The sequence below is a fragment of the Dasypus novemcinctus genome, chromosome 9 (assembly GCF_030445035.2).
Source record: "Dasypus novemcinctus isolate mDasNov1 chromosome 9, mDasNov1.1.hap2, whole genome shotgun sequence".
Lineage (NCBI taxonomy): Eukaryota > Metazoa > Chordata > Mammalia > Cingulata > Dasypodidae > Dasypus > Dasypus novemcinctus.
The window spans coordinates 90,093,131-90,119,393 of record NC_080681.1 but is presented as its reverse complement, the minus strand read 5'-3'; the positions used below and the strand labels follow the sequence as shown (position 1 = coordinate 90,119,393).

Here is a 26,263-nt window from a genome sequence, read left to right as displayed (position 1 = left end):
TCCTGCATGAACAGTTCTATAACCTGCTTTTTCTCCCCAGCATAAACAGCAAACTTTGAGTGTCTTTCTGTGTCAATCCGTACTCTGATGTGATGGGATTCTTGATGTTTTCTCATCTTTTCTTTCCAGGAAGGAATGGAGGCCCCAGTGCCCTGCCCCTGATGGTGATTGTCCAGCAAGTGTGACAGGTGTGAGCAAAGACCTGGTGAGTGTGCCCAAGGTGTGGCCTGGGGCAGGGACACTCGGGGCTTGTGGGCCAGTGGAGAGCCGTGGGAAGGTTGTCACTGGGGGCATGACATGATCCTCTGAATGTGTGGCTGAGAGGTGATGGGGCCTGGACCAGGGTGATAGTGGTGGAAGTGGAGAGAAGTGGTGGAGGGGCTTGAGAGCTATTTAGGGAGGTGGAGTAGACAGGACATGGTAGAGGATTGAATGTGGGGCACGAGGGAAGGAGGTGTCAAGGATGGTGCCCAGGTTTCTGGCTGGAATGTTTGATGGGGGTGGTAGGGAGTGATACCCAGCTTGTCAGCTGCTGTAGGTGTGAAATAGGCTTCCAAGTGATGTCTGGATACTTACATCGGGATCTGTCTGCCTTTCCATTCACCATGTTTCTGCAGAAGAGACTGTTCCCACCAACTGTAGGTTGTTGCAGAAGAAACAGGGTGCTTATAAGATCTGAGGGCACATCCCTCCGGGTCTCTTTGAGGTCCATGTTCCCCTCCTTTATATTGGCTGGAAGCACCAAGTGAGTGGACTTCATTGTGTGAGTCAAGTGAGTGCAACCTCATTGCAGGGAATGAGGTTGGAGAGGTAGGTTGGAGTCAGATCATGATGGACCTGGGACTCTGGACTTTTTCCTAACAGTGTTATGGATCCATCGACTTTTCTTAAGCAGAGGAGCAACATCCATGCCTATTTCTCTATCCATTCATTCGTTCATGAGACATCATCTGGGTGCCTACTGTGGACATGATCAGATGTGCATTTTTGTAAGCTGAAAGAGGGCCTTGGCTTGCGTGGAGGATGGATTGGAAGGGGAACCACTGGAGGCAAGAAGACCATTAAGAGGGGGAGGTGATGAGTCTAAGAGGTGACTGGGATAAAGGTAGGGGCGGAGTCAAATTTATTCATCAGCTGGATGTGTGGAATGATGCCACGGAGAAATTTGGGAAGTACTCTGGCTTGGATGATGTTGTGCTGTCGCTGAGGTGGGGACCCTGGAGGAGGAGCAGGACTGGGAGAGGCTGAGTCCTGGTTTGGCCATCCTGAGCCCAGGGCAGAGCCCATGTGTCTTGTTCCTCCTCCGACCTCCTAGCGCAGGGCCCAAGAGACCCAGTTCTGGATAGATGGCTGAATGAAGAGGGCCATGGAGGAGATGGGTCCGGCTAGGCTTGCGAGGGAAGTGAGGACGTTTCGGATTCTCCTGGCCCCATGCATGGTGAGAGGGGCATTGGGGTTATTCAGAGGGTGCAGAAAGAAGGACCATGCTCCAGGTTGGAAAGGTCAGATGGGGTGGGCATGTCAGGGTGGTGGCCGTGTCTGGACACTGTGTGTCCCTTCACCTGTCCATCTTCAGATAATGGGTCTCACCTACCTGGGAGCCCAGTCACACCAGAAAAGGTGTCTGAAAGTGCAGCCCTTTGTCTTTTGGGGAAGCCACAAAGATGGCATGTCTGGAGGGGTGGGGGTAGGATCTGCTCTAGGGCCCAGCTTCTGGAGTTAGGCTGTTGAGGGGGCAGGGAGAGGTACTTTGAGATCCTGAGGCCCAAGAACCAGCTAAGAGTCAAACCAGGCTGGAGCCCTCCTTGTGTAGAGGGCCCAGGGTGCTCGTAGGAACTGGGCTCAGGCAGGGGCCAGATCAGGCCTGAGGCTGAATCAGTGAAGGATCTCATAATAGATACCCGGGTTTCTCAATGTCAACACTGTTGACATTTTGGACTAGATAATTCTTTGTTGTGGGAGGCTGTCCAGTGAATTGTAGGACATCTAGTAGCATCCTTGTTTTCTTCGCACTGGACGTTAGTAGCACCTCCTCCCCCACCACCCCCATCAGAATGTCTCCGGACATTGCCTAATGCCCCATGGAGGACAAAATTGCCCTCCGTTGAGAACCACTGGCCTACACCCCTTCTTGCTACCTTCACTCTGCTCTTGAAATCTGGAGAACTGGGGAGGGGATAGTCAGGGAAGATTTCTCAGTGATGGACCACTTGAACTGAGTTCTAAAGAGTGTGTGGGTGGCTGGGGGCAAGAGAAGGGCATTCTTTCCAATAGTAAGAACAGCAAGTGCAGAGTCCTGGAGGAAGCAAAGCTGGTGAGCATTAACCCAAGGGGGCCTCCACTTCCCTGCAGGAAGGAGGTGCAGGGCTGGTGGCTTAGGGCGTGCAACTGTGAGAAGGTGCCTCTGCTGGTCTCCTTTGATCTGCTGGACCCTTTGCAGAGACTCTGGAACTCTCCTCCTGCTGTATCTGTGCCCCTGATCTACCCCCTCCACTCCCACGGGAGACAGAGAAGCTGAGGGCTGCAAGGCGGTAGGGAGGTTCAGTCCGGCTGGAAGGAGACCTGAGGCCAGACACAGGAGGGAGGGCTGTTTCCTGGCTGTGCTCACAGATTCTGGCAAACTGGCTGGAATAGAGAAGGCAGCCTCGGCCCCTCCTGCTGGCGGCCTCCTTCCCTGGGGCCGGGGTCGTGGCTGAGACTGTATGATTTATTCCCGTCATAATCCCGTGGTTGGTTTGGTGAGAGTTGGAAACATGTTGGTTTTCCCTTCCCAAGTGTAACAAGGCCTGTTTCCGCCTCCGTGGCCGCTGCTGCAGTGCCACGCGGTGAACTGTCCAGGACATGACAAAAGGGCTTGGTTAGCTGCCCGCCGGTTAGATGAACAGCTCTCAGCTCTCCCTGCTCTCGCAGTCCTCGGTGCCCAAGCACTGGCCTCTCTCCTTGGCTGTCCCCTCGGAGTCCTGCTCATTCTGCCAATGTCCATTACTGGGGGGTCAAGGTCCAGACCTGGGGAGGGAGTGCGGGCAGAGGCTGTAAGAACAGGTGGTATTTGGAGACTAATTAATATTTGTGAATAATAACGCATGCCCAAGGGAAACAAATCAATCTGTGTTTGCATATTCATGAGAAGGTCTTGAAAATGATCCCAGCTGTTCCCCAGCTGGGGAACCCCCCTATCTGGCATCACACCGTCCCTCTAGCCCCCAATTGAAGCTGGTGGGGTATGGGGGGGTAGGGTGGGTTCCATGGCTGTGGCAGGGCCTCTGTGCAACATGCACTTTCCATAACATTTGTATGTAAATCTTGTGACTCGGTATAATGCCTGCTCCTTCCTTTTTCCTCAAAGCTGTGATTCCTGAACTCTTAGATTTCATAAATGAGTACAGTTTCCAAAAGTATTTGGGGGCCAGATATTGGCTTAGCAGTTTTTTATAATATTTTGCCAAGGAAGGACATTATTAAAAAAAAAACTGCTATCTACTGTCACCATCATTTCATACAAGAAAGGACATTTTAACACCAAGGACAAAATTTGAGAATAAAGGACAGTTCTTCCCAAGAAAGGGCAGCTGGCAGCTTCACACGGACATAGCAAAGAAAAAGGACATATTAAAACCATTTTGAATATAGAAAAATTGCATCCAATTATATTCTAAAACATCATACAGTATGTAATTGTTTTCCTGACCAAGTGGGTCAGTTTGGTAGAACCTCTGGTCCACAGTGCAACTCAGAGACAAGCTTGAGTGTCCAACTGTTCCAGGCCTTGTTGTTATCTTAGTCGTTAAAAGCCCAGACTCACCCAGCCATGCTGGGGGACGTGACGCTCTGCTGTTACCAGTTGCACGCAGTCCGGAAGGTTCTGTCCAGAAGGTTCTTGGGAATCCTGGGGAGGCTAGCAGGGGCCTGTCTCCCTCCTCTTCCCACAGCTTCTCCCCACGGATGACTTTGAGCACTGGGGGGTGGGGCAGGGCTGAGGTCTAGACCTGAAGCCAGGCCTGAGACTCCAAGGCTGCTGTGCCCTGAGAAGGGAGGCCCTCGCATTGGGTGCGGCCTGAACCGCCTGACTCTCTGGGCGGGCTCTGTTCCCGGGAGTCTAGGGAGGGGAGACTCCTTGCTCATGCCAGGAGCTGGTGAGGAAGAGGCCCTGGCTCGGACAGCTATGTGACTGCCAGAGGAGTTCCCTGAGAGCGTGTCTATGTTCGTGTATGTGTCCCTGTGTCCCTTGGCTACTGGGGAGAGAATGTCTTGCTTTTCAGCCTCACCTTTCTCTCTCCTGCTTCCTGGGTCTGAACAGTTTCCTGAGCACCCCAGAGCCAGATCCACAGAGGGGACCCCGGCTACTTGCTGTGTCACGTTGGGGATGGGAGGGGTGGGGACCGCCATGGAAGGGAGTTCCAGAGGCCACGATTCTCTCACACTCGTGGTCAGAATTCCATCCAGGATCATGCCACATCTGTTCTGGAAGTTACACCCCATGGTAGCTGTACTGGGGAATCATATTCTTTTCTATTCTAGGGATTGACACCCCCATGGTGTCATTATAGGGAGTCATACTCCTATAATGTCCGTATCAGGCACCTACATCCCCACGGTGTCTGTGCACTCTGTCCACACCCTGCACCAGGGTGTTCCACTACTAGGGTTACTGTACCAAGGCAGCTATAGGGAGCTAAACCTCTGATTATCGTGTTGGGGAGTTATAGCCCCATTGAATGTGCTGTGCGTTCGTACCTCCAGAATGTCTGTTCTCCGCAGCTTCATCCCTTTTATGTCCATTCCAGGGAGCTACACCTGCCATGATGCTTGTGCAGAGGGTGGGATGGGAGTGTGTTGGTGGTGGTTCTGCCCCTGTGGGGTCTGCTCTGGGGAGTCACATACCCATAGCGTTTGCCTGGAGGTCAACCTCTCTGGCTATCCTGCTAGGGAGTTACACCCCATGGTGTCTGTACTAGGTCACTCTGCCCTGTCCTTGGGTGCAGCACACCACTGAGCTGTAAACCTGTGATATCTGTATAATGGACTATAGGACAGTTGTGCCAGGGGACCATACCCCGTAATAACCTGGCCAGGTGATTTGCCACCTGATGTCCCCTGGGAAGTTGAATTCTTTTGTTGGCTGTGCACCATGATGTCCGAGCCCCGATGGGGCCTTGTCGGTGCGTGGCCTCCATCCTGACGCAGCTGTGCAGGGCCTTGCTGTGGGGGCCTGTGCCCTCCTGGTCTCAGCCCCCTGAGCTCCGTGATCACTGAGCCGGACTGCAGGTGTGGTGTCAGGGGGCCTTGGGGACACATTGCGCCCCTGTAACTTTTTTTTTTTAGCTGCTCAGCTTCGGTTTCAGTTGTAAGGGAAGGCCCTGGGACAAGGGAGAAGCCTCCTCCCCCTTTCCCTTTTTGTTTAGTCCCTGTGCCACTTCACAGTCCTCCCTGCTTTGTCCAGCACCTTTGCTCATCTATTGCCCTCTGACTTAATGGCCTTTGACAGTCTGAGTTGATACAAGAGACCAAAGTCCATGAAGGATGTATCACTGTGGGTCAGCTGGCACCTGGGCCTGGCCACAACCCCTGCCAGAATCCACGGGTACCTCTGGGAGACCCCAAGGCTTGTTCACCATCACTTATGCCCCTGTTGTGCCCTGTTGTGTATTCAGAGCATTAATGAGGGACTTATCACATCACACTCCCTGCCCAGAGCAAGTTGTGAGCAGAACCATTGGGCAGTAGTGTGCATCCCCTGAAGCGCCCTGGCTGGGGGGCATGGAGTGAGACCCTTGAGAGCTCACCATTGGGGGTGAGGGATGCTGGCAGCCATCTGTGGCTACATTGCCACCAGGGAAGGTGTCTCACAGATGTCTGGCAGAGGCCACACAGGTAGAGGAGCCTTGTGAGCAAAGACCTGGGGGCAGCCTGCCAGCCCCAAACATAGATGTCCCAGTGCACAGGGTCCTGTCTCGGCAAATGTTGGCACTTTCAGACAAGTGGCTCCCTGGAGTTTGTGCTCCACCCCGATCTACTCTGGGCCTCTGTGGCAAGGGCTGAAAGGGAGTGGGGGTCAAATCTTGGAGTCTGACACCCCCATTCCTGGACATTAGGGCCTACCTATGGGTTTCCTCGGCAATGGGAGGATGGCATGGGAATTGGGTAGGACAAGGCGGCGGCCACGTGGGGCAGCCGCAGCTTGTCGAGAGTGCATCCTGGCGAGCCTGGGCAGGTTACAGCTTTGGCTTCAAGCCTCTGCTACCTGGATCCTGTCTGCAGTTAACAAGTTTGTGTTCTGGAGCTGTGCTCAGCATGCCAGCTCTGGCCTCCTGCCTCCTCCCTCCCTGCTGAGGGGAGGAGGGGCAGGAGGTACCCCAGGGACTCTGGAGTTCCTGGGCTGTGTGAGTCTGCCTAACTACTCACTGTTCCCTGCTTCTGATGGTCTTGTTCAGTTTCTCTGTCGCCACCTATTGTGCCTGTCTCTCCATCTCATTCTCCTGTCATCTCCCCTTAGGGGGGTGGGTTGGAAGCTCAGGGTTGTGATGGATTCCCTGCACACTCTCTGGTCCCAGTAGCCTCCCACTTCCTTGTGGGGTTTAGAGAGTGACCTGAAGACCTCCTGTATGTCTCTCATCTTCCTACATTGTGAATATTGGGTTATCTGGGTGGTCCCAGGTGTCAGAAGGTCTAGGCAGTTAATGCATACTCCAAGGGGTGATCTGTTGAACTAGGCTCTGGATGGTCAGTGGGGGTGAGTGGATCTGAGTGGTCCATGGGACCAGAAGATGGCATGGGTGGGCAGTCGAAGGATCAGTGGATATCAGCTAATTGGCTCTGCCCTTCTCTCCATCACAGGTCTGGCTATCCTGGGCTGTGGCTGGCCGTGGTGCTGGAGCCCTGGATGGCCCCTGAGCCAGCCCCAGGGAGGACGATGGTGCCCCTTGTGCCCGCACTCGTGATGCTTGGTTTGGTGGCAGGCACCCATGGCGACAGTAAGTCTGACCCCTCAAAGTGCAGGATCCCCCAGGTTGAGAAGTGCGCATTCCTCCTAGCGGGACTCCATAGTGGAAAACAGGATCAGCTACTAGGAGAGAGTATGGCCAGGTATCCCCATCCTAACCTTTTTCTGTCCTAGAGTCCCCCGACTTGGAGAGTCCCCCTCCAAGAAGTGCTCCAGCCCCACTGCTTCCTGGGAGCATGCTTGGGAGTGCCTGGATGTCTTTTAGGCAACCCAGGGTGGGGCATGTCTAAGTGACCCTGCTTTATGTGTCTGGGATGAGACATGTTTTGGATTCACGGGGTCAGTGTGTGACAGGTCCAGGCGTGCGCTGTGCCTACCCTGGCAGGTCTGTGCAAAAGGCCAGTGTGAGCCTTGCCCAGGGCTTGGCATGGGAGTTGGGGGGCAGCTCACAGGGAATGCGTATGGATGTGTGACTAGGGTACCAGGTGTGTCCACAGGTCCAGGCTGGGTTTAGAATCAGAGCCACCACAGCTGTTCCCCTGGGCTAGATCCTCCAGGTCCAACTGTGGGGACATTGAGGCCCCCTCCTCCTCCTTTCACCAGGGACCTTCAAGGCAAAGGGCCCCCCTCCCCTTTCCCAAGCCACTCAACCCTGGGAACTGGGGAAGATTGCACCAGGCCAGTGGGAAGCTGGGCAGCAACTCCAGCACCCCTCGTGTTTGCGCACGCACGCGTGTGTGGCAGGGGGAGGGGGAGAGGGAGCACTATCCCCTACCCAGATCCAGCTCTGAACTTTGGTCCCTTTTCTGCTGCCCTTCCCCCGCCTGGCACTACAGGACTGGCCGCAGCCGCCTGTCACCATGGTTACCACTGCTTGGTTACTGGTAGGAGGCGGGGCACAGGACAGATTCAGCCAATCTGCAGACCCAGGGGGAGGGGCGAGGTCGGAGCCAAGGTCCCTGGGGAAAGAGGCCATTCCCAGCCTCTCCAGAGCCCAGAGGTGGCCAAGGGCCGACCCTGGGGTCAGTCGTGGGGGTCAGCAGGCCATAGGGCACTCCGTTCCCCATCTCCAAGTCTCTGGGCCTGGATAGCTCTCCTTGCCCCACCCAGGCTTTTTCTCCTAATGGCTCATTAATTATTCAGGCCCAGATCCTAGAGGGAGGTGGGACTGGAGCAGCGCCCCCTCATCCTCTGAGGCTGGGCCCTGGGTGGGGCTAGAAGGGAAGGGGGAAGGGGAGGCTGTTCTCCCCTGGGGTGGGGGTTAATGGGAGCACCAGGAGGGCTGGGGGCCTAGCCCAGTGGGGAAGAAGGCCAGGAGGAAGGGAGGGGGGTGGTCACCACAGCAGGCGCCTGTGGAGAGAGCTTGAGCCCCCCCAGGGCAGGGTGCGCTAGATCTCCTGGGGAGTGGGGAGGCCCAGGGAGGGCCAGGGCTTTGAAGTCCTCAGGGCCTTCAGGCAGGACCTTGGGGCTGGAGGACCACCCTGCTTGGTGTTAAGAGACAGCACCTCCTGGGAGAGTAACCTATTCCCCCTCCCACCGCAGACCCGTCCTGCCCCAACTCGCAGGCACACACTCCCTTCCCCCCAAGCCTGCTCCTCTTCCTGTGTTGCTCCTGGTGAATGGCTTTACCACCCACCCTGTGGGGTGGGCCAAGTCAGGAACCTGGACCTCCTCCCAGCCTCCTCCCTCTGTCCTACCCCACGTCTAATCCATCACCAAGTTCTGTTGTTTCTACCTTCTAAATATCTTTGGAATGCATCCACTTTTCTCTCTTTCCACCGCCTTCATCCCAGCCACCCTCGGCTCTTGCTTGGGTTTTGCATGCAGCAGCCTCCTCATGGTTTCCTGCCTCCAGTCTCTTCCCTCCTAAGCCATTCTCTGTTCCAAAGTGAGAGTCATGTTTCAGAATGAAAACCTGATCATGTTACCCTGGTTTAAAATCCTTCCCCCACCCTCCATTGCCTTCAGGATCAAATCTAGGGGTCCCAACCTTCTCCAGACCCTGCATCTTCCAGTCCCTGCCAGCCGCATCCTGCACTCCTCCCCCTCCACCCCACACTCCCGCCTGCTGGCTTCTCAGTTGCTTCCGTGCTCTCTTGTGTCCAGGCCTTTGTTCCTCTGGTTTCCTCTGCTTGGAACTCTCTTCCCCATTCCCTTCTCTTGCCCAGTTCTTAGTCACCTGGAGCCATCACTTCCTCTGGGCACCTGTTTAAACCCCAACCTGGGTCACGTGGCACTCTCCTGGGCTCCCCCTGTAGGGCATGATTGTGGCTGGCTGCTTTGGGCCTGTCTCTTCCATGGTACTGTGAGTCCTGGGGGGCTGAGCCATTGTCCACTCCCAGTTCTGGCATGTGGCAGGTGCCCACAACTCTCCAATGAGGGAGTAGGTGAGTGCAGGGTAGAGCAGGTCTGGGCTTCCAGTCGGAATGGGGGTCAGGGTTTGGGGAGGCATAGAACAGTTTTTGGAGCAGAGTCCAGAAGCCTCTATGCTGGTCCCTTGGAGACCAGAGATAAAGACTGGGGTCTTGAAGACAGGAACCAACTGAGGAAGCTGAAATCCTGCTTCAGCCAGTGTGGGAGGTTTGGGTAAGATGGGCACTGCTCCCTGGCAGAAAGCCATGGTGACCCCGGGGGGCAGGGTCTGTTCTGCAGGCCTGCCTTAAGCTGCACACACTTGTGGATCAGTCCCCCCACTGTGGCCAGGCCTGGGCTGGCCTTGGGAGATTTCTAGCCAGGGGAAAGCAGCCAACCAGGCACAGGGCTGCTGCAGAAGGTAGGGCAGGCGCCCCAGAGAATTGACGGCCAGAGCAGTGAAGCGCGGAGTGGACAAATGTGTTTCTATAGGCCTCTTAACGAGACAAATGAATGGGGGCCTTGGCCTCTGAGGGGAGCGTAGGGAAGGTGGGTGGAGAAGCAGCTGCCAAGAATTATCCCGGAGGCCCCAGCATCAGTGCCGAGTCAGCTCTGATTGAGACCGGGCATGCTGGACTGGAGCCCCACTCAACGCAGCTCCCCAGCCCAGGGCTTTGTGACTTCTGCAGAGGGGAGGCTTATAGGGCTGGAGGCAGTTCTGGGCCAGGGAAGAGGTTTCTGCTGATCTGATGTGCGATGTCAGGTGTAGAATGGGAAGAATCCACCCTGGTCTGCCTTTGGAGCCGCAAGCATGGAGGCTCGAGCTCAAAAGCACGTTTTAACAGAGCATGTTATTTTGGGGGCAGGAAGCACAGAGCCAGTGACCTAAGAATCTTAAGAGAGGGATTGGAAGGCTTCCTGGAAGAGGGGAAGCCTGAAGGGTGAGCAAGCATTTGCTAGTTAAGGGGGTGGGGGTGTGCAGAGTGAGGTGACATTTGGGGGGAAGAAGCAGTCATGGGCCTGGGCAATGAGAACCATCTCCTTCCTGTTCCCAGACAGCGTGGGGCAGGGACAGCCAGGGTGCCTGATGGCTGGAGGGTGGAGGGGGGCCGAGCAGCTTAGGGCGTGTCTTGAGTCCTGACCCTCCTCCCCCAGGAACTGGGACCTGGCAGAGTACGCGCGGCACCCAGGTCCCGCAGTGCCTTGCCCCTCAGTTCCTGTGGGTGGCCTGTCTAGACTCTGCCCGCTGTGGGACTTCCGGCAGGTTGCTTTCTCTCTCTGGGCCTATTTTCCTATTGCACAACTGGGGATAATCACACCTCCTTGGAAAGGGTGCCTGGTTCGCGTGGACACGGCACCTGGCACCTGCGATGTGCTCCCCCATCCAGGGCCCTGACCAGGTGCTTGCTTCACGTCCCTGGAAAAAGCGGGGTCTTTGCTGAGTCGGCCTGGGGCCAGGAGGGCGGTGACGGCACACCAGGAACCAGCACAGGAGCCAGAGTTAATGAGTCCCTAGCGTACTGAGCTGCTCCGGCCCGGGAAGCCCGCCTCTTCAGGAGCTCCCACCCCTGCCCTCCTGTCCCACGCTGCATGTCTGCTCTCTCCTTCTGTGTGCTGTTTGCATACGTGTGTGTATATTTACTCCTCAGGGAAGGCACAAAGTAGCAGCCAGTCTCCCAAAGGCGGCATCCCAGGGGTGGCACCATTTGGCTGTCCCCCAGGCTGGATCCCTGCAACCTCCCATTAGACCAGTTCCATTTGTTTCCTTTCTTAGACCTCATCCTCCTGCCTACGTGGGGTCAGCAGCCAGAGCCTACAGCCGGACAGAGTGCTGGGGACCTGCTGCCCGAAGGGCTGGGCAAGTCAGGGTGCCTGTGGGAGGGGGAGGGAGCAGGTGGGCAGGGAGGGCTGTGTGGCAGAAGGCCCCTCCCCATATGTTTAGACAGCACCCTGTTGGCCCAGCTCGGGAAGTTCTGCTCAGGCCCTCCTGAACACCAGCTGTGGGTCAGGCACCAGGCCCAGCAGTAGAAAGTCACCCGGGTCTACCCACCTGCCCAGGGACTAACTCGTCACTGTGGAATGTGATCAGCTCTGGGCTGGGAAACACAAGGACTGTGGGGACACAGAGCAGGCTCCTGCAGCAGCACAGGAGAGTGTTTGCCAGGGCAGACATGAGGGCAGGCAGGGAGGTGCAGGGAAGGGCTGCCTGCCTGGGCGAGGGGGTGATCAGCCCTTGGGGACCCGGGCTGTATCCCCTGCACAATGATTGGCCCATAGTAGCGGCTCAAAAAATACTTGTCAAAGAGTAAAAAAGATGAGCCTGGAGAGGTTAACAGGAGCAAGTTTGGGGAAGGAAGTGGAGAGAAAAGGTCTGTAGATGTGTGCTGTACAGGTATCCCTCTGGTGAGCAGCCTCTGGTGAGCGACAGATGCCCCCCGGGGCAAGGGTTTGGTAGGAGTTTGGGACCAGCCTGAGCTGAGTGGGGGGTTCAGCTTTGGTGTTCTGTGTGAGGTGCCCTCGGGGTGAGGGTGGGGAGTCGGTTTGCCGGAAGCTGAGGGTGAGGCCTGGTTGAGGGAAGGGGCCTGCTTATCCCCTGGGTAGCTGCTGGTTTTGGGTCTGGTGGGTGGGAGGGTGGGCTGGGTGTGGCACTGGCTCCTCTCCCACCTCTAGGGGAGAAGGGGCAGGTGGTTCTGCCTCCTTACTGCCCTGCGGCCTTGGGCACAATCCAGCCTCCACATTGTAGTCAGGCCTTTCCACCAGCTCCTGACTGGTACCTGGCTCTCCCCCAGCTTCCCCTCCCCAGTTCTTTGTTTGGCATGAAGGCCCCGCCCCACCCTGCCCCCCAGACTGCTTGCCTGGCCATTCTGGTTCAGCAGGTTCCAGCTCTGGTTTCTGCTGCAGGCATGTTAAGGCGGGAAGGCGGGAGCTGAAGGGGGACTTTCTTTTTTTTTTAAAGATTTATTTTTTATTTATTTCTCTCCCCTCCCCCACCCTCAGTTGTCTGCTTTCTGTGTCCATTCGCTGTGTGTTCTTCTGTGTCAGCTTATATTGTTGTTAGCAGCACCGGGAATCTGTGTCTCTTTTTGTTGTGTCATCTTGCTGCCTCAGCTCTCCGTGTGTGAGGCCTCACTCCTGGGCAGGCTGCACTTTTTTCCACGTGGAGCGGCTCTCCTTACAGGGTGCACTCCTTGCGCGTGGGGCTCCCCTACACAGGGGACTCCCCTGCGTGGCACAGCACTCCTTGCATGCATCAGCACTGCATGTGGGCCAGCTCACCACACAGGTCAGGAGGCCCTGGGTTTGAACCCTGGACCTTCCATGTGGTAGGCGGATGCTCTATCCATTGAGCCAAATCCACTTCTACGCAGGTGTCCTTCCCTGCGATGGGGGGAGGTTCCTGCTGGTGTTTGAGGGCCCACAATCTCCGTGTTCATCAGTTCTTTCCTTGTCATTCAGCACATGTTGGGGCATCCCTGGGCCTGGTGCTGGGGTAGGACAGGAAACAAGGCCAGTGTGGTCTCTGCCCTGCCTGGGGTTATGCTCTGGATGGGGGAAGCAGCTGTTAAATAATCACCAAAAGGGTGGAAAAAGTAATAACCTTATATATATGCATTACAAACTCTGAGCAGTGCTTTCAGGGAGGCAGAGGGAGTTACAAGAGAGTTAAAGTCCAAAAACAGAGCTAATTGGAGGGTTGAAGAAGGTTTTCAACTGTTTAAATTGAGATCAGAAGGGTAAATAAGAGCTAATAGGCAAAGAGGTTCTCTGCAAAAGGACCAGTTTGTGCAAAGGCCCTGAGGCCACAGGGAACATGGCTTGCTAAGAGGCTAGAAAGCCGGGGCTCTGAGAGAGTGACAGGGTCAGACCCGGTAGGGCCTTGTCCTCCCTGATAGGAGTTTAAATTTTGTTTTGAGAGCAGTGGGTGGCCTTTGGAGGATTTTGTTCAGGAAAGAGAGGCTCTTAGTTCACTCTGGCTGCTGAATAGAGAATGGTTTGGTGGGGCAAGATTGAAGGGAGGGAGAGCAGCTTGTTAGGCCAGTGCAGTTTCAAGAGAAGATAGCAGTGTCAGGTCTAAGGTGGTGGCATTGCAGATGGAAAGTGGGAAGCTGCTAAATGGAGGTTCTCAGGTGTGGGGAGGTGCTTAAGGGGGGCAAGAGATGCTCCCACTGGAGCTTGAAAGGGCAGAGTCCTGTTTGATAGGACCAGTAAGCGGTAACAGGCTTTGCAGACAACTCCAGACTGGGAGGGTCCAGAGCCGCCTCCTGAACACAGTTGGTGGAATGGCAAGGCACAGAAGGGTTGCAGAACCTTTGTGTCATCCCCACCTCACTCTAGTCCCCCCAGGCTTGTGTGTTACCCCACCAGGGCTGTCCCTGTGCCCTGGCTTCTCCGAACAGTTGCCACCTCGCTCACTGTAGGTACTCCAAGAGCAGAGCCAATTGGGTTCCCAAGTTGCCCCTTCTCTAGCGAAGCTGTAGGCACTGTACAGTGAGCTTAGGTTTTGAAACCACCTGATCAAAACCTGGACCCTGCCACCACCCACGACTTGTCGGTCATTTACTCCTCTGAGCCTCCCTTTTGCCACCTCTAAAATGGAGATAATACTACCATCTATCTCATGGGATTGCTCGAAGATGAATAATGCTAACTAAAGCGATGCACACGCTCATCGAAGGCCCCCCAAGTATCATGCCTGTGCCAGCAGTTGACAGATGTCATCTCCTTCAACCACACAGACCCCAAGGTCTAGCACTATTTTGTGGATGAAAAAATGAAAGCTCAGAGATGTGACGTGCTTGCTGAATAATTACGTAAAAGCTCCAGAGCCCATGGGGCGTGGTCAGGCAAGTTTCCGCCCTGCTTCCTGCAAGGCTAAGCCCATCCTGCTGTCTCTGAACCTTGGCTGTCACTCTCCATCCTGGCGGTCCCCCTGGACCTTCCTCTCCTAGGGGACTCTGCTCCATCTGTTCTCTCTCCTCTCTGTCCCTCTCTGTTTGCTCCTTCCCTTCAGCATTTAAACATTGCAAGTCTTTCACATCTTAAAAAGAAAAGGAAACAGAATTTTAAACCTCTTTCCAACCCTTATTCTCTCCAGCTGCCATCTTCTCTTTCCTGCCCAGTCACAGTCAGTTTTCTGTAGTTGTCACCTCCATTCTCATTGCCATGTCCTCATTCCACTAACTCCTCGAACTTCTTGGGTCTGGCTTCAGCTCCCACTATGCCACTGACCCTGCTCTTGACAGGGCTCCCAGTGATACCGTGTGAACTGTTTTGTGACAGATGCTTTGTAATCAGAAGTCTCAGATATGCCACTCACGGGCTGAAACTCTGGGCCAGTAACTTGATCTCTTCGAGCCTGTGAACTGGGGATAATAATGGTGAAGGAACAGATGAAATAATGGGTGTGAAGTACTCGGCACAGAGTAGGCACTTGGCAAAGGATTGTCCTTACTGTACGTGAATGATTCTGTGCCAGCGACCAAGCCGCCACTGGCTCTCTGGCCACAAGCAGGTAGCCTGAAAGGTCATTTCTCCTGGAGCTGTTCATTGGCCTGGCTAATCGGAAATGGATCCACTGTCAGGATTAATGAGGCATTGTAGCTTCTCAATGAAGGCTGGTTTTCTCTGGCCTGGTGACCCTGGGTGGCAGGATTCATAGGGATGGGTGCTCCTGTTCAGCCCTGATGTGTGCACCAAGGAAATGTGAGCATGGCGGTGCATTGTCTCCCCCCTGCCCTCAGCCACTGCCTCCCCACGGACACCTTTGGGAACGGTCCAGGTTGGAAGGCAGTAACACAAGTTAGCGGGGACAGGGGCGGGGGTGGGGAGAGGCAGGTTTACAGGAAAGCATTTACCTGGGAAGATGTCCAGAGGTACTTAGGAGCTGGAATGTCCAGGGGTATGTGCTGGTATGTGGGGACCGAGGGAGAAGAGGAGTCTGGCTTGAGCCACGGGGTGGACCAAGATAGAGCACACTGCAGGTGGGACAAGTCTGGGGAAGATGCTAGGACTCTTTTGGGCAGCTCTCCAGCATGCCTTTGTCCTTCCTAGACCCTGGAACTGATGGGGGGATGGGAGACAGAAGAGTACAGCCATTAAAGCATGGACTTCTGACTCAGAATTCCAAGGTTCAGATACCAGTTCTGCTGCTTACCAGCTGTATCATGTTGGGCAAATCCCTTAACCTCTATGTGCCTTGATCCTTTTCTCTACAAATAGAAGTCATAATGGTACCCACCTCGTATGCTTTAAAAGCCTCAATAAATGTCATTTAAACTTTTTCAGTAGTGCCAGGCACCTAGTAAGCACCGTATGAGTTAAGCCTGTTATTAGGATTATTGCTTCCTCAAGGTCTTTCTTGTGCACCATCCCATGACTCCCACTGTAGGGCTGGCCATGTCTGTGGTAACTGGACCCCATGTTGGTGTCTCCATCTCTTCCAGGCAAACCTGTCTTCATTAAAGTCCCCGAGGACCAGACTGGGCTGTCGGGAGGCGTGGCCTCCTTCGTGTGCCAAGCCACGGGGGAACCCAAGCCACGCATCACATGGATGAAGAAGGGGAAGAAAGTCAGCTCCCAGCGCTTCGAGGTGTGTCCTCGGGTGGGGAGGGACAGGCAGGGCTCAGGGTCCACCCCTGGGGTCTGTTCCCACATCCTCTCCCCTTGTCTCCCTCCCGTGGGTCTTTGGAGGTAGAGGACCATTGACGCTGACCCCACCCCCTTGGCCGGAGCAGGCCGTGAGCACGTATCTGTCTTTTGGCAGGTAATTGAGTTTGACGATGGGGCGGGGTCAGTGCTGCGGATTCAGCCGTTGCGGGTGCAGCGAGATGAAGCCATTTATGAGTGCACGGCCACCAACAGTCTGGGAGAGATCAACACGAGTGCCAAGCTCTCAGTTCTCGAAGGTACGTGCCACGTGGCATGGTGGGTGGCTAGGTGGTGCATTGGGCAGAAAGGAGGACTGGCCATGCTGGGGTCAGCAGTGGACAGCGTTGGTCCCTGGACCTGGCTTGGGTTCCTTGGCTGTGCCGAGGCCGCCTGTGTACATGGTGTCTTCTTATTCTCCTGCTGAGCTGAGTGACTGCTGGGGTGGGGTCTGGGGTCTGATGTGAGGTGTGGGGCTGCAGCTAGGTATTCCTCGGGTTATGTGGCTGGCAGTGGATCCAGTTTTCATGTGGAGCCTGGCTGTCAGCTTCAGGCAGCTCTGTTCCCTGTTGCCCAGTGTGTGAGGGCCCTTGGCTGAGCCTGTGGTTTTGTGTGGACTTCCACATCTTCCTTACTTGGTGGTTCCTCCATTCCGTCACAAACACCCCCTCCCCCCGATACTGCTTTTTTTTTTTTTCATTTATGTATTTATTGTTGTCTTTTTTTAAGATTTATTTATTTATTTATTATTCTCCCCTTCCCCGCCCCCCACCCCAGTTGTCTGTTCTCTATGTCTGTTTGCTGCATCTTCTTTATCCGCTTCTGTTGTTGTCAGCGGCACGGGAGTCTGTGTTTTTCTTTGTTGCGTCATCTTGTTGTGTCAGTTCTCTGGGTGTGCAGCGCCATTCTTAGGCAGGCTGCACTTTCTTTCGCACTGGGCGGCTCTCTTTATGGGGCGCACTCCTTGCACATGGTGCTCCCCTACGCGGGGACACCCCTGTGTGGCACGGCACTCCTTGCGCGCATCAGCGCTGCTCATGGGCCAGCTCCAAACGGGTCAAGGAGGCCCGGGATTTGAACCGTGGTCCTCCCATGTGGTAGACGGACACCCTAACCACTGGGCCAAGTTGGCTGCCCGATGCTGCTTTGAAGTCTAGAGGGTCATCTGAACTGGGCCCTGCCCTCACAACCTTCATATTCTCCAAGGAGTCCTGCTTTAGGGTCAGCCCAGCGGTTTGGGGGAACACAGAGGAGGAAGGAACTCTTGTCCTGAGAACAAGTGGAAGTTGGTGAGGAAACTACTGAGCAGAAGGAGCATGTGCCAAGGCCCAGAGGCGAGAGAGAATGGAGCTTTCAAGGAACTCTGAGTAGTTCAGTTTGGCAGGGGTCGGGGGTGACAGCATAGAGAGAAGGGAGGTGGGCAAGTCAACATGAGCCTGCAGGGGTTGAAGGGTAGATCACAAAGGACTAGGCTGAGAAGTGAACACTTTCTGGAGACAGGGGAAGCCGTAACAGGCTTGATAAGTGGGGAGTGACATGATCAGCTCTAGGCATGATGGATTGATCAGTCTGAATATATATTGGTGCTTATTTTCCAAAACCAGCATTGATTGTTCTTTTACTTTTTAAAAACTCAATACTGGTACCTGTTTACTGTTAAAAATTTGAAAACTATAGGATAGTACCTCGGGGAAAATAAAAATTGCTTATAATCCTACTTCTGTTAACATTTGGTTATTTCCTAGTAGTCCATGTTTTATGCACACATATATATATAACAAAAATGGGATCGCATCCTGCCCAGTGGTTTGTAACCTGCTTTTTTCTTCTGTTTTTATTTAACACATCATGGACATCCTTTTGCTATTAAATATTCTTCTACATCATTATTTTTAATGGCTGTGGATGAACTCTCACACGAAAGTACCTTAATTTAGCTATTCCCTCATTGTTGGGCATATATGTTGTTCCCAGTTTTTTTCTATAAATAAGCTTCTGTATACATCCTTGTAAGTAATCCTGTCCACCTTCCTGATTATTTCCTTTTTCTAGATTCATGGAAGTAGAATTGCTGGGCCAAAGGACACATACATTTTTAAGCCTTTCAGTGTTTCCAGAACATTGTGTCAGTTTACTGTCTTGCTAGCAGGGCGTAAGGGGACCTCTTTTCTGCACATCCTCACCAGCAGCAGGAATTATCATTAAGAAAATATCTTTGCAAGTTAATAGGCAAAAAATGGCATCTCAATTTAATTTGCATTTCTTTGATTACAAGAGCAATTGAACATCTTTTCACATAGGCCATTTTTACGCTCTGGTTTTATGTGTTCACACGCACATGCTTTCAGTTACTCTTTTGCGTCTGCGTGTCTTATACATGAGATGGTGGGTTCTGCGGTACTTTGCTGGGCCCTCCAGCATAGAGGGGCAGTGGAGGGCTCTTAACCACATGAGTGTGCATGCACACTCCCTCACAACTTGACCTTGAGCAAGCAGCTGCCCCTTCAAGCCTTATTTCCTCTATCTGTAAACAGGGATGTATACCTCCCCAACAAGCTGGTTTGGACGATTAAATGCAATGTATTTAAGCACTCTCCAGGATTCCAGCATGAATGGTAGCTGATGTCCGGCTGGAAGCTGTGCGTCCTGAGGTCCCCACTGTCCACTTTCCCAGGGGCTCTTACTTATGGGGCTGGGGCCAGAGGACTGTCCCTCAGCCTAGATCACCGATTGCCATGTGCTGGTCCACCCTGACCTCAGTTTTCCCACTCATGACCTGGAGGCAGGTATTTCAGCTTTGCCCTCTCTCTTGTGGGCATCTGCCCCACCCTGGCATTTGGGAAGATCTGGAACTCCTGCTCTGGAGAGAATCCTCTCAGGCTCTCAGATTGGGGAAAGAGGACTCCTTGTTAGTGTTACAAGAGATCTCCCCCAAAAAGCCTCTACCCCCCAGCTCTGTCCCTAGGACTCTTCTACCCCTGCCACTGCCCTTGGCAGCCTTATCTTTTAAAGGATTGAGGCGGGTGTGGGGGTGTGGAGGTGGTCTTTCAGGGCCTGGGGTGAGGCTGAGTCGGACTTGCAGGGTGTGTCCACTGGAGGGGCCTTCTTGGATGAGGGCGTCTTTGAAGAGTCTGGGGTATCTTTGTGCTTCTAGGGTGTGGCAGGGTAAGAGGTGCCTCCCTCCCCTACCCAGGCTCCCCAGGTGGGGGTGGAGCCATGGGCCTGAACGGGCCCCTCCCACTCCTGAAACTCGGCACCCGGAAGGGAAAATGCTGACTTTAATGCCTGTGTAACCTTGACCAGCTTTGGACTTGGCAGAATAGAGTGGAATGGGAGGCCTCATAAGTGCAGGGGCCAGGGCCAGAGGGAAGCTGCCCAGACTGTCACCACCCTGCCCCCGCCCGCCCTCCTGGGAGGGCCAGGAAGTGGGGGGTGCAGGGACAGCGGTAGATGGTCTGACTGGAACTCTTGGATGGGGCTGGAGGGAGAGCTATTCTTGGGAGGCTCCCACAGGTCTGAGAGATGCCGAGAGGACGAACCAGGGTTTGAAGTCTCGTACCCATGTTGCACTCTGCACACACTCACCTAAAGGCACAGTGCGTGTGCACGTGCTCACCACACACCCAGCTCTTTGGGAGGGTGGTGGAGGGGTTGTCTGCAGCTAGTGGCCTGGGAGGGATCGGTGCCTGGGACCTGCGTGTCCTCTGCCCTTGCCTTACTCCATCCCGGCCCCCCTTCCCTCGCCCCGGCCGCGGCCTCTGCAAGCAATGCTCACTGCCCAGCCTTTGCACCCTGTTTCCCGAGCAGGACAGCCATTCAGTGGGGCCCCGTGGGCCCCCGGCTGCCCAGGATGCCCTGCTCTCTGCCTTGCCTGTCCCCCCGGCCTGGGTATGAGGTGGGGTGCCAGCCTGGGCCGGGGGGGTAAGGGGGATGAGCGCAGCCTGACTCTGACGAGCATGGGGCCCTCCGCCCGGCGTTCCTGTCTGAGTGGTAATTGAAGCCATTAGCGCGCCAGCCTCTCCCTCGCCGGGTAATGGCAGGAAAAGCTCTTCTCGCTCCGCACTCTTGAGGCGGCAGCTGAATCACTCCCCCTCCAACCTGCCTGCTGCCGCCACTGAGACAGGGAATCTGACATTTTCCCTCACGAGGAAGGGGGAGTGGCGGGGGAGGGGAGGCAGGCCTTGCTCCTCAGCCTTTCCGTGGGGGGGTGCCGGGTGCGTGAGGGTCTTGGAGCTCGATCTGGAGGTCATGGATTCCCTTGGAGCAGTGGGTTCCAGGCCAGGCAGGACAAGGTCAACACAGCCCCACAAGTGGCCAGACAGTCAGAAGGGCGGGCAGGGCCCTGGTGACTTTGGTTAGGGTCTGGAAGGGAGAAGATGGAGGAGGAGCAAAAAAGAGCCCTGGATCAGGGATGGGCTATGTCTCTCTGACTTTGTCCTGGGGCCTGGCTGCTAGTGCAGGAGGTAGCATTTGCCTCGTGTTCTGTGGATATAGCAGATAATGTGTGCTCTGTTTGGTGTGGATCCGTGTGTTCAGCGTGCAAGGCAGCTTGTGTGCAAAGCATGTGGTGCGTTGGGTGCAGCAGGCAGTATGTGTGATGTGTGGTGCGGTGTATACAGCAGGTGGTATGTTCAGCAGGTGGTGTGCGCCTTACGGGCTGTTTGTGCGGCAGGGGGTGTGAGTGCGTGCGTGTGTGTGTAGTGCAGTAATGTTCAGCAGGTGGTGTGTACCTTATGGGCTGTGTGTGCAGCAAGTGAGGGTGCAGCAGGCAGCCTGAGCTGAATGCGTGGTGTCAGTCTGGCGCTGGTGGGAGGTTAGAGATGCTGTGTCTGGTTCACTGTCTCTGGGACCCCACAGGTTCCCTGCTCAGCTACTGGTCTGCAGGGACAGCTGGACAGAGATAGAGGTGGGACAGAGTGGTTGGGATGAGCTGTTCCTGGATAGTGCTTTGTGGTGGCACTCCAGCAGCACCTCTGTAGCCAGGCCAGGAAGGGAGGGTGCACCAGATAGGGATCCTGCCCCAGACCTTGGGGCCCTCTCCTCTCTCTCCCCACCAAACCTAGACTCCATTTGACCTGTTCCCATGCCACATGGGCCCAGGAATCCGGGTGCCCACATGGAGTGCCTGGTTCTGCATCTCTCGGGCAGGCTCTGGGAAGGGCTGACTGTCAGGCCTGTGGGATGCTGGCTGGAGGTGGGGAGAGGTTAGTGCTGGACGTGGACTGCTGGGTTCTGCAGTGGCTCTGCCCCTCGCTGACTGGAGGACCTGGAGGATGATGACGGACCTCTTAAGACCTCCTACCCCCAGTATCTTTGGGACATGAGGCCTGATGAGCAGAGTATGAGCCTGTCCTGGTCTGGACCTGGAGCAGAGCTGGTGAGGGAGCTTATGTTTGCAGTGGGGTATGTTTCTCTGGAAATCAACTCTCCCTGCATCACTCCTCCTCCCTGCCCCGCCTGTCCATCCCTGCCACTCCATGACAGAATGACTTGCCCTGCCTGGGCCCAGGCCTGACTTTGGGGTGTGGGGAGTTTGCGTTAAGGGCTACCCTAGCCAGAAAATGGCTTCCTAAGTGGCAAGGGTTAACAGGCCAGTTTTGCGGGAGCTGGACCTGTCATCTTCCAAATTTGCAGTCACAAAAGAGGTAGAAAGGGCCCCAGGAGCTGGAACCTGGGCCAGCCTCTGTCCTTCTCCTGGCAGCTGGCCCATCCCTCCACCCCTGTGACCACAGGAGCACTCAGGACCATGCAGACTGAGACTCAGCAGCCAGTTCCTGGAGGGTTCTGGGTGCCAGAAGAGATGTTAAATAGGTGGGTCCTGCCAGGAGGGCCTTGATGGTCTGACTCTGGGTTTCTTGGCACCTGGCATGCCTCCATTTTTTCTGATCCACCTTCAAGGGCCCAAGCAGACCCCTTCCAAATGGACCCCTCTGAGGGGCAGGCAGTATTCCTGCTTCTTTTAGTCCTGGACACCAGGCACCTCCCCTGTGCCCAGCCCGGCCCCTCTACCCCTGGATTCTCAGGTACTCACCAGGCCCTACTGCGTGTGTGCATGGCCTCCTGGCTTACTCCCCCGCCCCGCAGCCTCCTGCCCACAAGGGAGCATTGGCTCAGGGAACCAGTGCCCTCAACCACTGGCCAAGTTGGAGGTTTTAAAAAAATGCCCCATCCATATTCATGTTCTCCATCCTTAGTGTGGTGCCCCCACCCCCTGATGGTCAGGCTGAGGAACTAGGCTTTATCCTTGGGCATTCAGGAGTGTTAGAAGCCTTTTAATCAGGGAGTGTCATCAGATTTATGCTTCACAAAGGTCCCTGTGGTTGCAGAGTCGGAGGGAGTGCTGGCAATGAGACCATGGTGAGGAGGTTGTGATCCAGGCAAGAGTTGACAGTGGCTCAAACCCTGACAGTGGATAGAGGAGAAAGAGCAGTGGGCCACTGTCTGTTGGGTGGGGGAGGCAGGAAGTTCTGGGCTCCTGGCTGCCGGGCTGGGAGATGGCGCCATTTTTCAAGATGCAGATACAGGAGGAGGACCAGGTCTGAGGGGCATCGGTGTGCTCAGTTGGTAACGTGTGGAGTCGGGTGCACGTGGGCATCCAGGGGAGGTGCTGAGGAAGCCTTGCACAGGATCACCTGGCTCTCTGGAGAGACATCTGGAGATGGAGTTTTGAGGGTTAAGAAATGGCAAATCTCTGGAAGCCAGAGCCAAGTGCGGAGAAAGAGGGCCCAGGATGGAGCCCTGGGAAACATCTCTTCATATTGGGAAGAGAAGTTGGCCCAGGAGATGGGTGAGGGGATGCCCGAGAGATAGGAGGGAAACCTGACAGTGGAAGGTCATGGGGACCAAGGGAAAAGGGCTGTGAGAGAGGAGGCAGAGGTCAGGAGGGTGGGGTGCTGCCGAGGGCCAGGCTAGCCGAGCACTGAGAAGCGACCTTTGGACTAGCTCCACGCAGTCACTGTGACCTCAGGGAGCATGCTGTCTGGGAAGCTGTGGGGCTGGCAGCTGGACTGTGGGGCGCCGAGGTGCGCGTAGGAGGCTGTCAGTGGTCTGGAGTGACTGGAAGCAGGGCTGAGCCTCCAGGGGGCTTAATGGATCAAAAGAATCTCGCTGGAGTAGTAGGACTGAGGGGGGGAACCCCAGGAAGGTCCAGTTGGGCCAGGCCCTGGGAGCCGGACCGTGGGTATGGTGTGTGCCCAGGGGACGGCCCCAGTATATGGGTGTGTGCTGAGGAGGGTGGAGTGGGGCGCCAGGGAAGCCCTGGGCGGGGAGCAGAGCAGGAGAGGGAGGCCGCGGCTGCTCCCGGCTCTCACTCGCTCTCGGCTCTCACTGCCGACAGGCCCCAAACAGCTCAGATTCAAAAACAAAACAGGCTTTTAAGATGCCAAGTTTGATGAAATCTGAGTGCTGGAAGAGGTGGGAGTTTTCTCTTGGAAAAACAGCTGAAAATCGAGACTGAAAGCTGCGAAGGGAGATGGGCCACGGGCTCCCTGGGCCCCCCTTACTGCCTGGAAGCCTGGAGCCAGGCTGGACTCCTGGGGAGGGCTTGGCAGTGGGCAGGGGAAGCCTCCTGACCTGCCAGGCTGGGGTGGGGGTGGCCCTGACCCTGCCGAGGATGGAGCTGCCCCAGGACAGGGCCTGTGCTGGCCTCGGCTTCCTGGGAGACATGAGGGCTGGGGGAGGGGCAGCCCAGCCACCACGAGGTTCCTCCATGTGTCTGTCCTTGGCTTTGTGGTGACCTGTGTCTCTCCCCCTGCGTGTGTGTCCAGGTGCACGTATCTCACGTATGTGTAGCTCTGGCTCTATGTGTCTCCACGTGTTTTTTCATGTCTCGGCGTGTACATGCCCCTGGATCTGCCTGCATGAGTCTATCTCCACAGGTGCTTGTCACTGCAGGTGCCCCTCCACAGGCACTTGTAGGCTTCTATTTTTGCACTTGTCTCTTTCTCCGTGTGTCTGTGTGTGCCCCTGGCTGTGCATGTTTCTAGGTGTCTGTTCAGAGACAAGGCGAGACCAGGCCCGACACTCACACAGGGGAGGGGCTGGCTTACAGACAGTGCCACCCCAGGGAGCCTGGGTTTGTGTGTATGCAGGTGTGCGCCTGCATGTGCACAGAGATGCCATAAAGCTGGGTGAACATGGGTCAAGAGGTCGTGCTGACAGACGGTGCTGCCCACCGGGGCACCCTGCAAGGCATCTCCATCTGTCCACCTCCCTCGTGCAGCCTCCTCCCTCCAGCCCAGACTCCGCTTCAGGCGTCCCGGACTGAGCTGGACAAAGGGACCTGTGTGTGCTTTGTAGGGGGCCTCAGCAGTCTCCCTCCCCCCAGGCAGATCCTCAGTCTGAGCCACTCTTTCCCCCACCCCCAGCTTCATCCATCAAGACCCCAACACATGCCCCATCTCGAGCCAGATTCCTCTTCCCATTGTCCCCCAACCCCTCACAGCCTTTGCTCAGGCAGTCCCCTCCCCTCCTGCCAGAAAGCTCTCCCTGCCTCCTATGCTCAAGTTCTTTCTAAGCTTGAACTTCTCCTCCTCTTCCTCCAGGAAGCCAGCAAGATATCAGGTGAGCCACGGAGTCCACCAGTGGGGTGGGATCTCCACTAAGCTCCTGCCCCGTTCTCTGAGCGTAGGCCCCCACCCCTGCATGACCCGTGCTTGTGTCATCTTCTGCCCAGAGTGGGGGTCGGCAGGGCTTCTCCAGGAGAGGTTCTTCCTGCTGCAGTGTCTCCTGACCAGTGCAGTTCCACGCAGGAGCCGTCAGCACACTTGTGCGCAGCCACCACAGGTACACACAGCCCTCATGCACATTATGTCTGCGTGTGGGCAGAATCCACAAACAGTTGTAGAGAACAGGGTTTCCCGGCGCCCCAGAAGCCCCCCAAGTACGCCATATGGGAATCTCTCTGGATCCCAAAGAATCTCTTATCCAAGTGGAGGAGCCCGGGCCCTGCAGACACAGATGCTGCGGATTCCCGGATTCCCGGCACAGAGGCAGACCTGCGCGCACTGTGCTGGGCACAACGGCACGCCACCGCTGAGCATCTGGGGGCTACGGGAGGCGGCGCTGCGGCTCCTCCCAGGCCAGGGCTGGAGGGGTGGGACAGGCTCAGCTCGCACGGACACGCGCAGCGCTTCCGCCACAGCGCCCGCCTCTCCGCGGTTGCCATGGTTACTCTGCGGCCTGGAGGAGGGAGGGGCCCTTTTCCCCCTCCCTCTCCTGCAGCCCCTGTGCCTGCAGGACTTGTTTTGAAGGGACTCGGCGCGACCAGTACCTTCGGTGTTGGAACGTGGGTGTGTGTCCGCGGGTGTCCACATGTGGGGGCACTCGGGTTCGTTTTGCGGTAAATAAAAAGCAGCAGTGTGTGTGCAGGGGGTCTGCAGTGGAGCCGATTAGCCTTGAGATGCCAAGGGCGTGGCGTTGGAGGGGCTGAGTGGAGGCAGGCCTGGATGGCCTGGCCAGCCAGAGCCACCCCTCACCCCCACCGGCCTGGCGCTGAGCCCTCCCTGAGCTGTCCTGGGTGGGGGCTGGTGCCATGCCAGGCACTGGTGATACACATTGGGTGTAGGGTCTCACCATCTGGTGTCATCTCAGCCCCACGTCCGATCTAGCTGTGTGACCTTGGGCAGGTTTCTAGATCTCTCTAAGCGTCCATTTGTTCATAGAATTCCTAGGGCTCTTTTAGTGAAGTTTTATTACAGTGCCTGGAATGTAGTAAATGTTCTGTAAATATAACTAATTATTCCTCATATCTGGACCTCAGTTTTCCCAACTGTTGATGGGTATGGGGTGATCATGTGATACTGGCCTGAGGGATTTTCCCTGGGTCCCTAGCCTGAGTAGTTCAGACTACTCGGGACCCAGCTTCTGTTAGTACTTTTTTGGGGGAGGGAGTGGGCGGAGGAGCGTGCCAGTGTGGTGGATGGGTCTGGTTTACACCAGCATGTCCAGTGTTCAGCTCGGCCAGACACACAGCAGGCATCAGAAAACTGCTGCTGTCCTTGGCTATGTTTGAATGAGCTGGAGGTTCATTCCCGGGCGGGGTAGAAGGAAGAGACAGCAGCAGGTCATTCCTGAGGGGCTGGAGCCCTCCTGCGAGACACACTTCCCTTCCCCGAGGTGGGAGAATGGCAGCCTTCCGAGTTCTGCCTAGAAGCCTAGTTGGCAGGAGGGACTGGCTCTTGGGTCCTGCTGCTTTATGGACAGCTTTTCACACATGCCGGTTTTAGGCCCTGGCAGCAGTGCCTGAGGGATGATCTGAGCCAAGGATGGAGCCATTGAGGGCGCGATAATTGAGGGAGGAAAATTAATTGTCCTTAATTTGGTGTA

General features: G+C 55.7%; 1 protein-coding gene across 9 annotated transcripts in view; it reads left to right on the top strand.

Annotated features, from left to right (window-relative positions):
* Positions 1-26,263, top strand: part of PTPRF (protein tyrosine phosphatase receptor type F) — an 84,844-nt gene that overhangs the window by 6,437 nt on the left and 52,144 nt on the right. For all 9 annotated transcript variants that reach the window (XM_058303760.2, XM_058303752.2, XM_058303751.2 and 6 more), the window contains exons 2-5: positions 130-205; positions 6,835-6,971; positions 15,736-15,881; positions 16,056-16,197. In XM_058303760.2, the coding sequence (XP_058159743.1) occupies positions 6,881-6,971; positions 15,736-15,881; positions 16,056-16,197 (379 nt within the window). In that variant the 5' untranslated portion in view covers positions 130-205; positions 6,835-6,880. The remainder of the gene's footprint in view (positions 1-129; positions 206-6,834; positions 6,972-15,735; positions 15,882-16,055; positions 16,198-26,263) is intronic.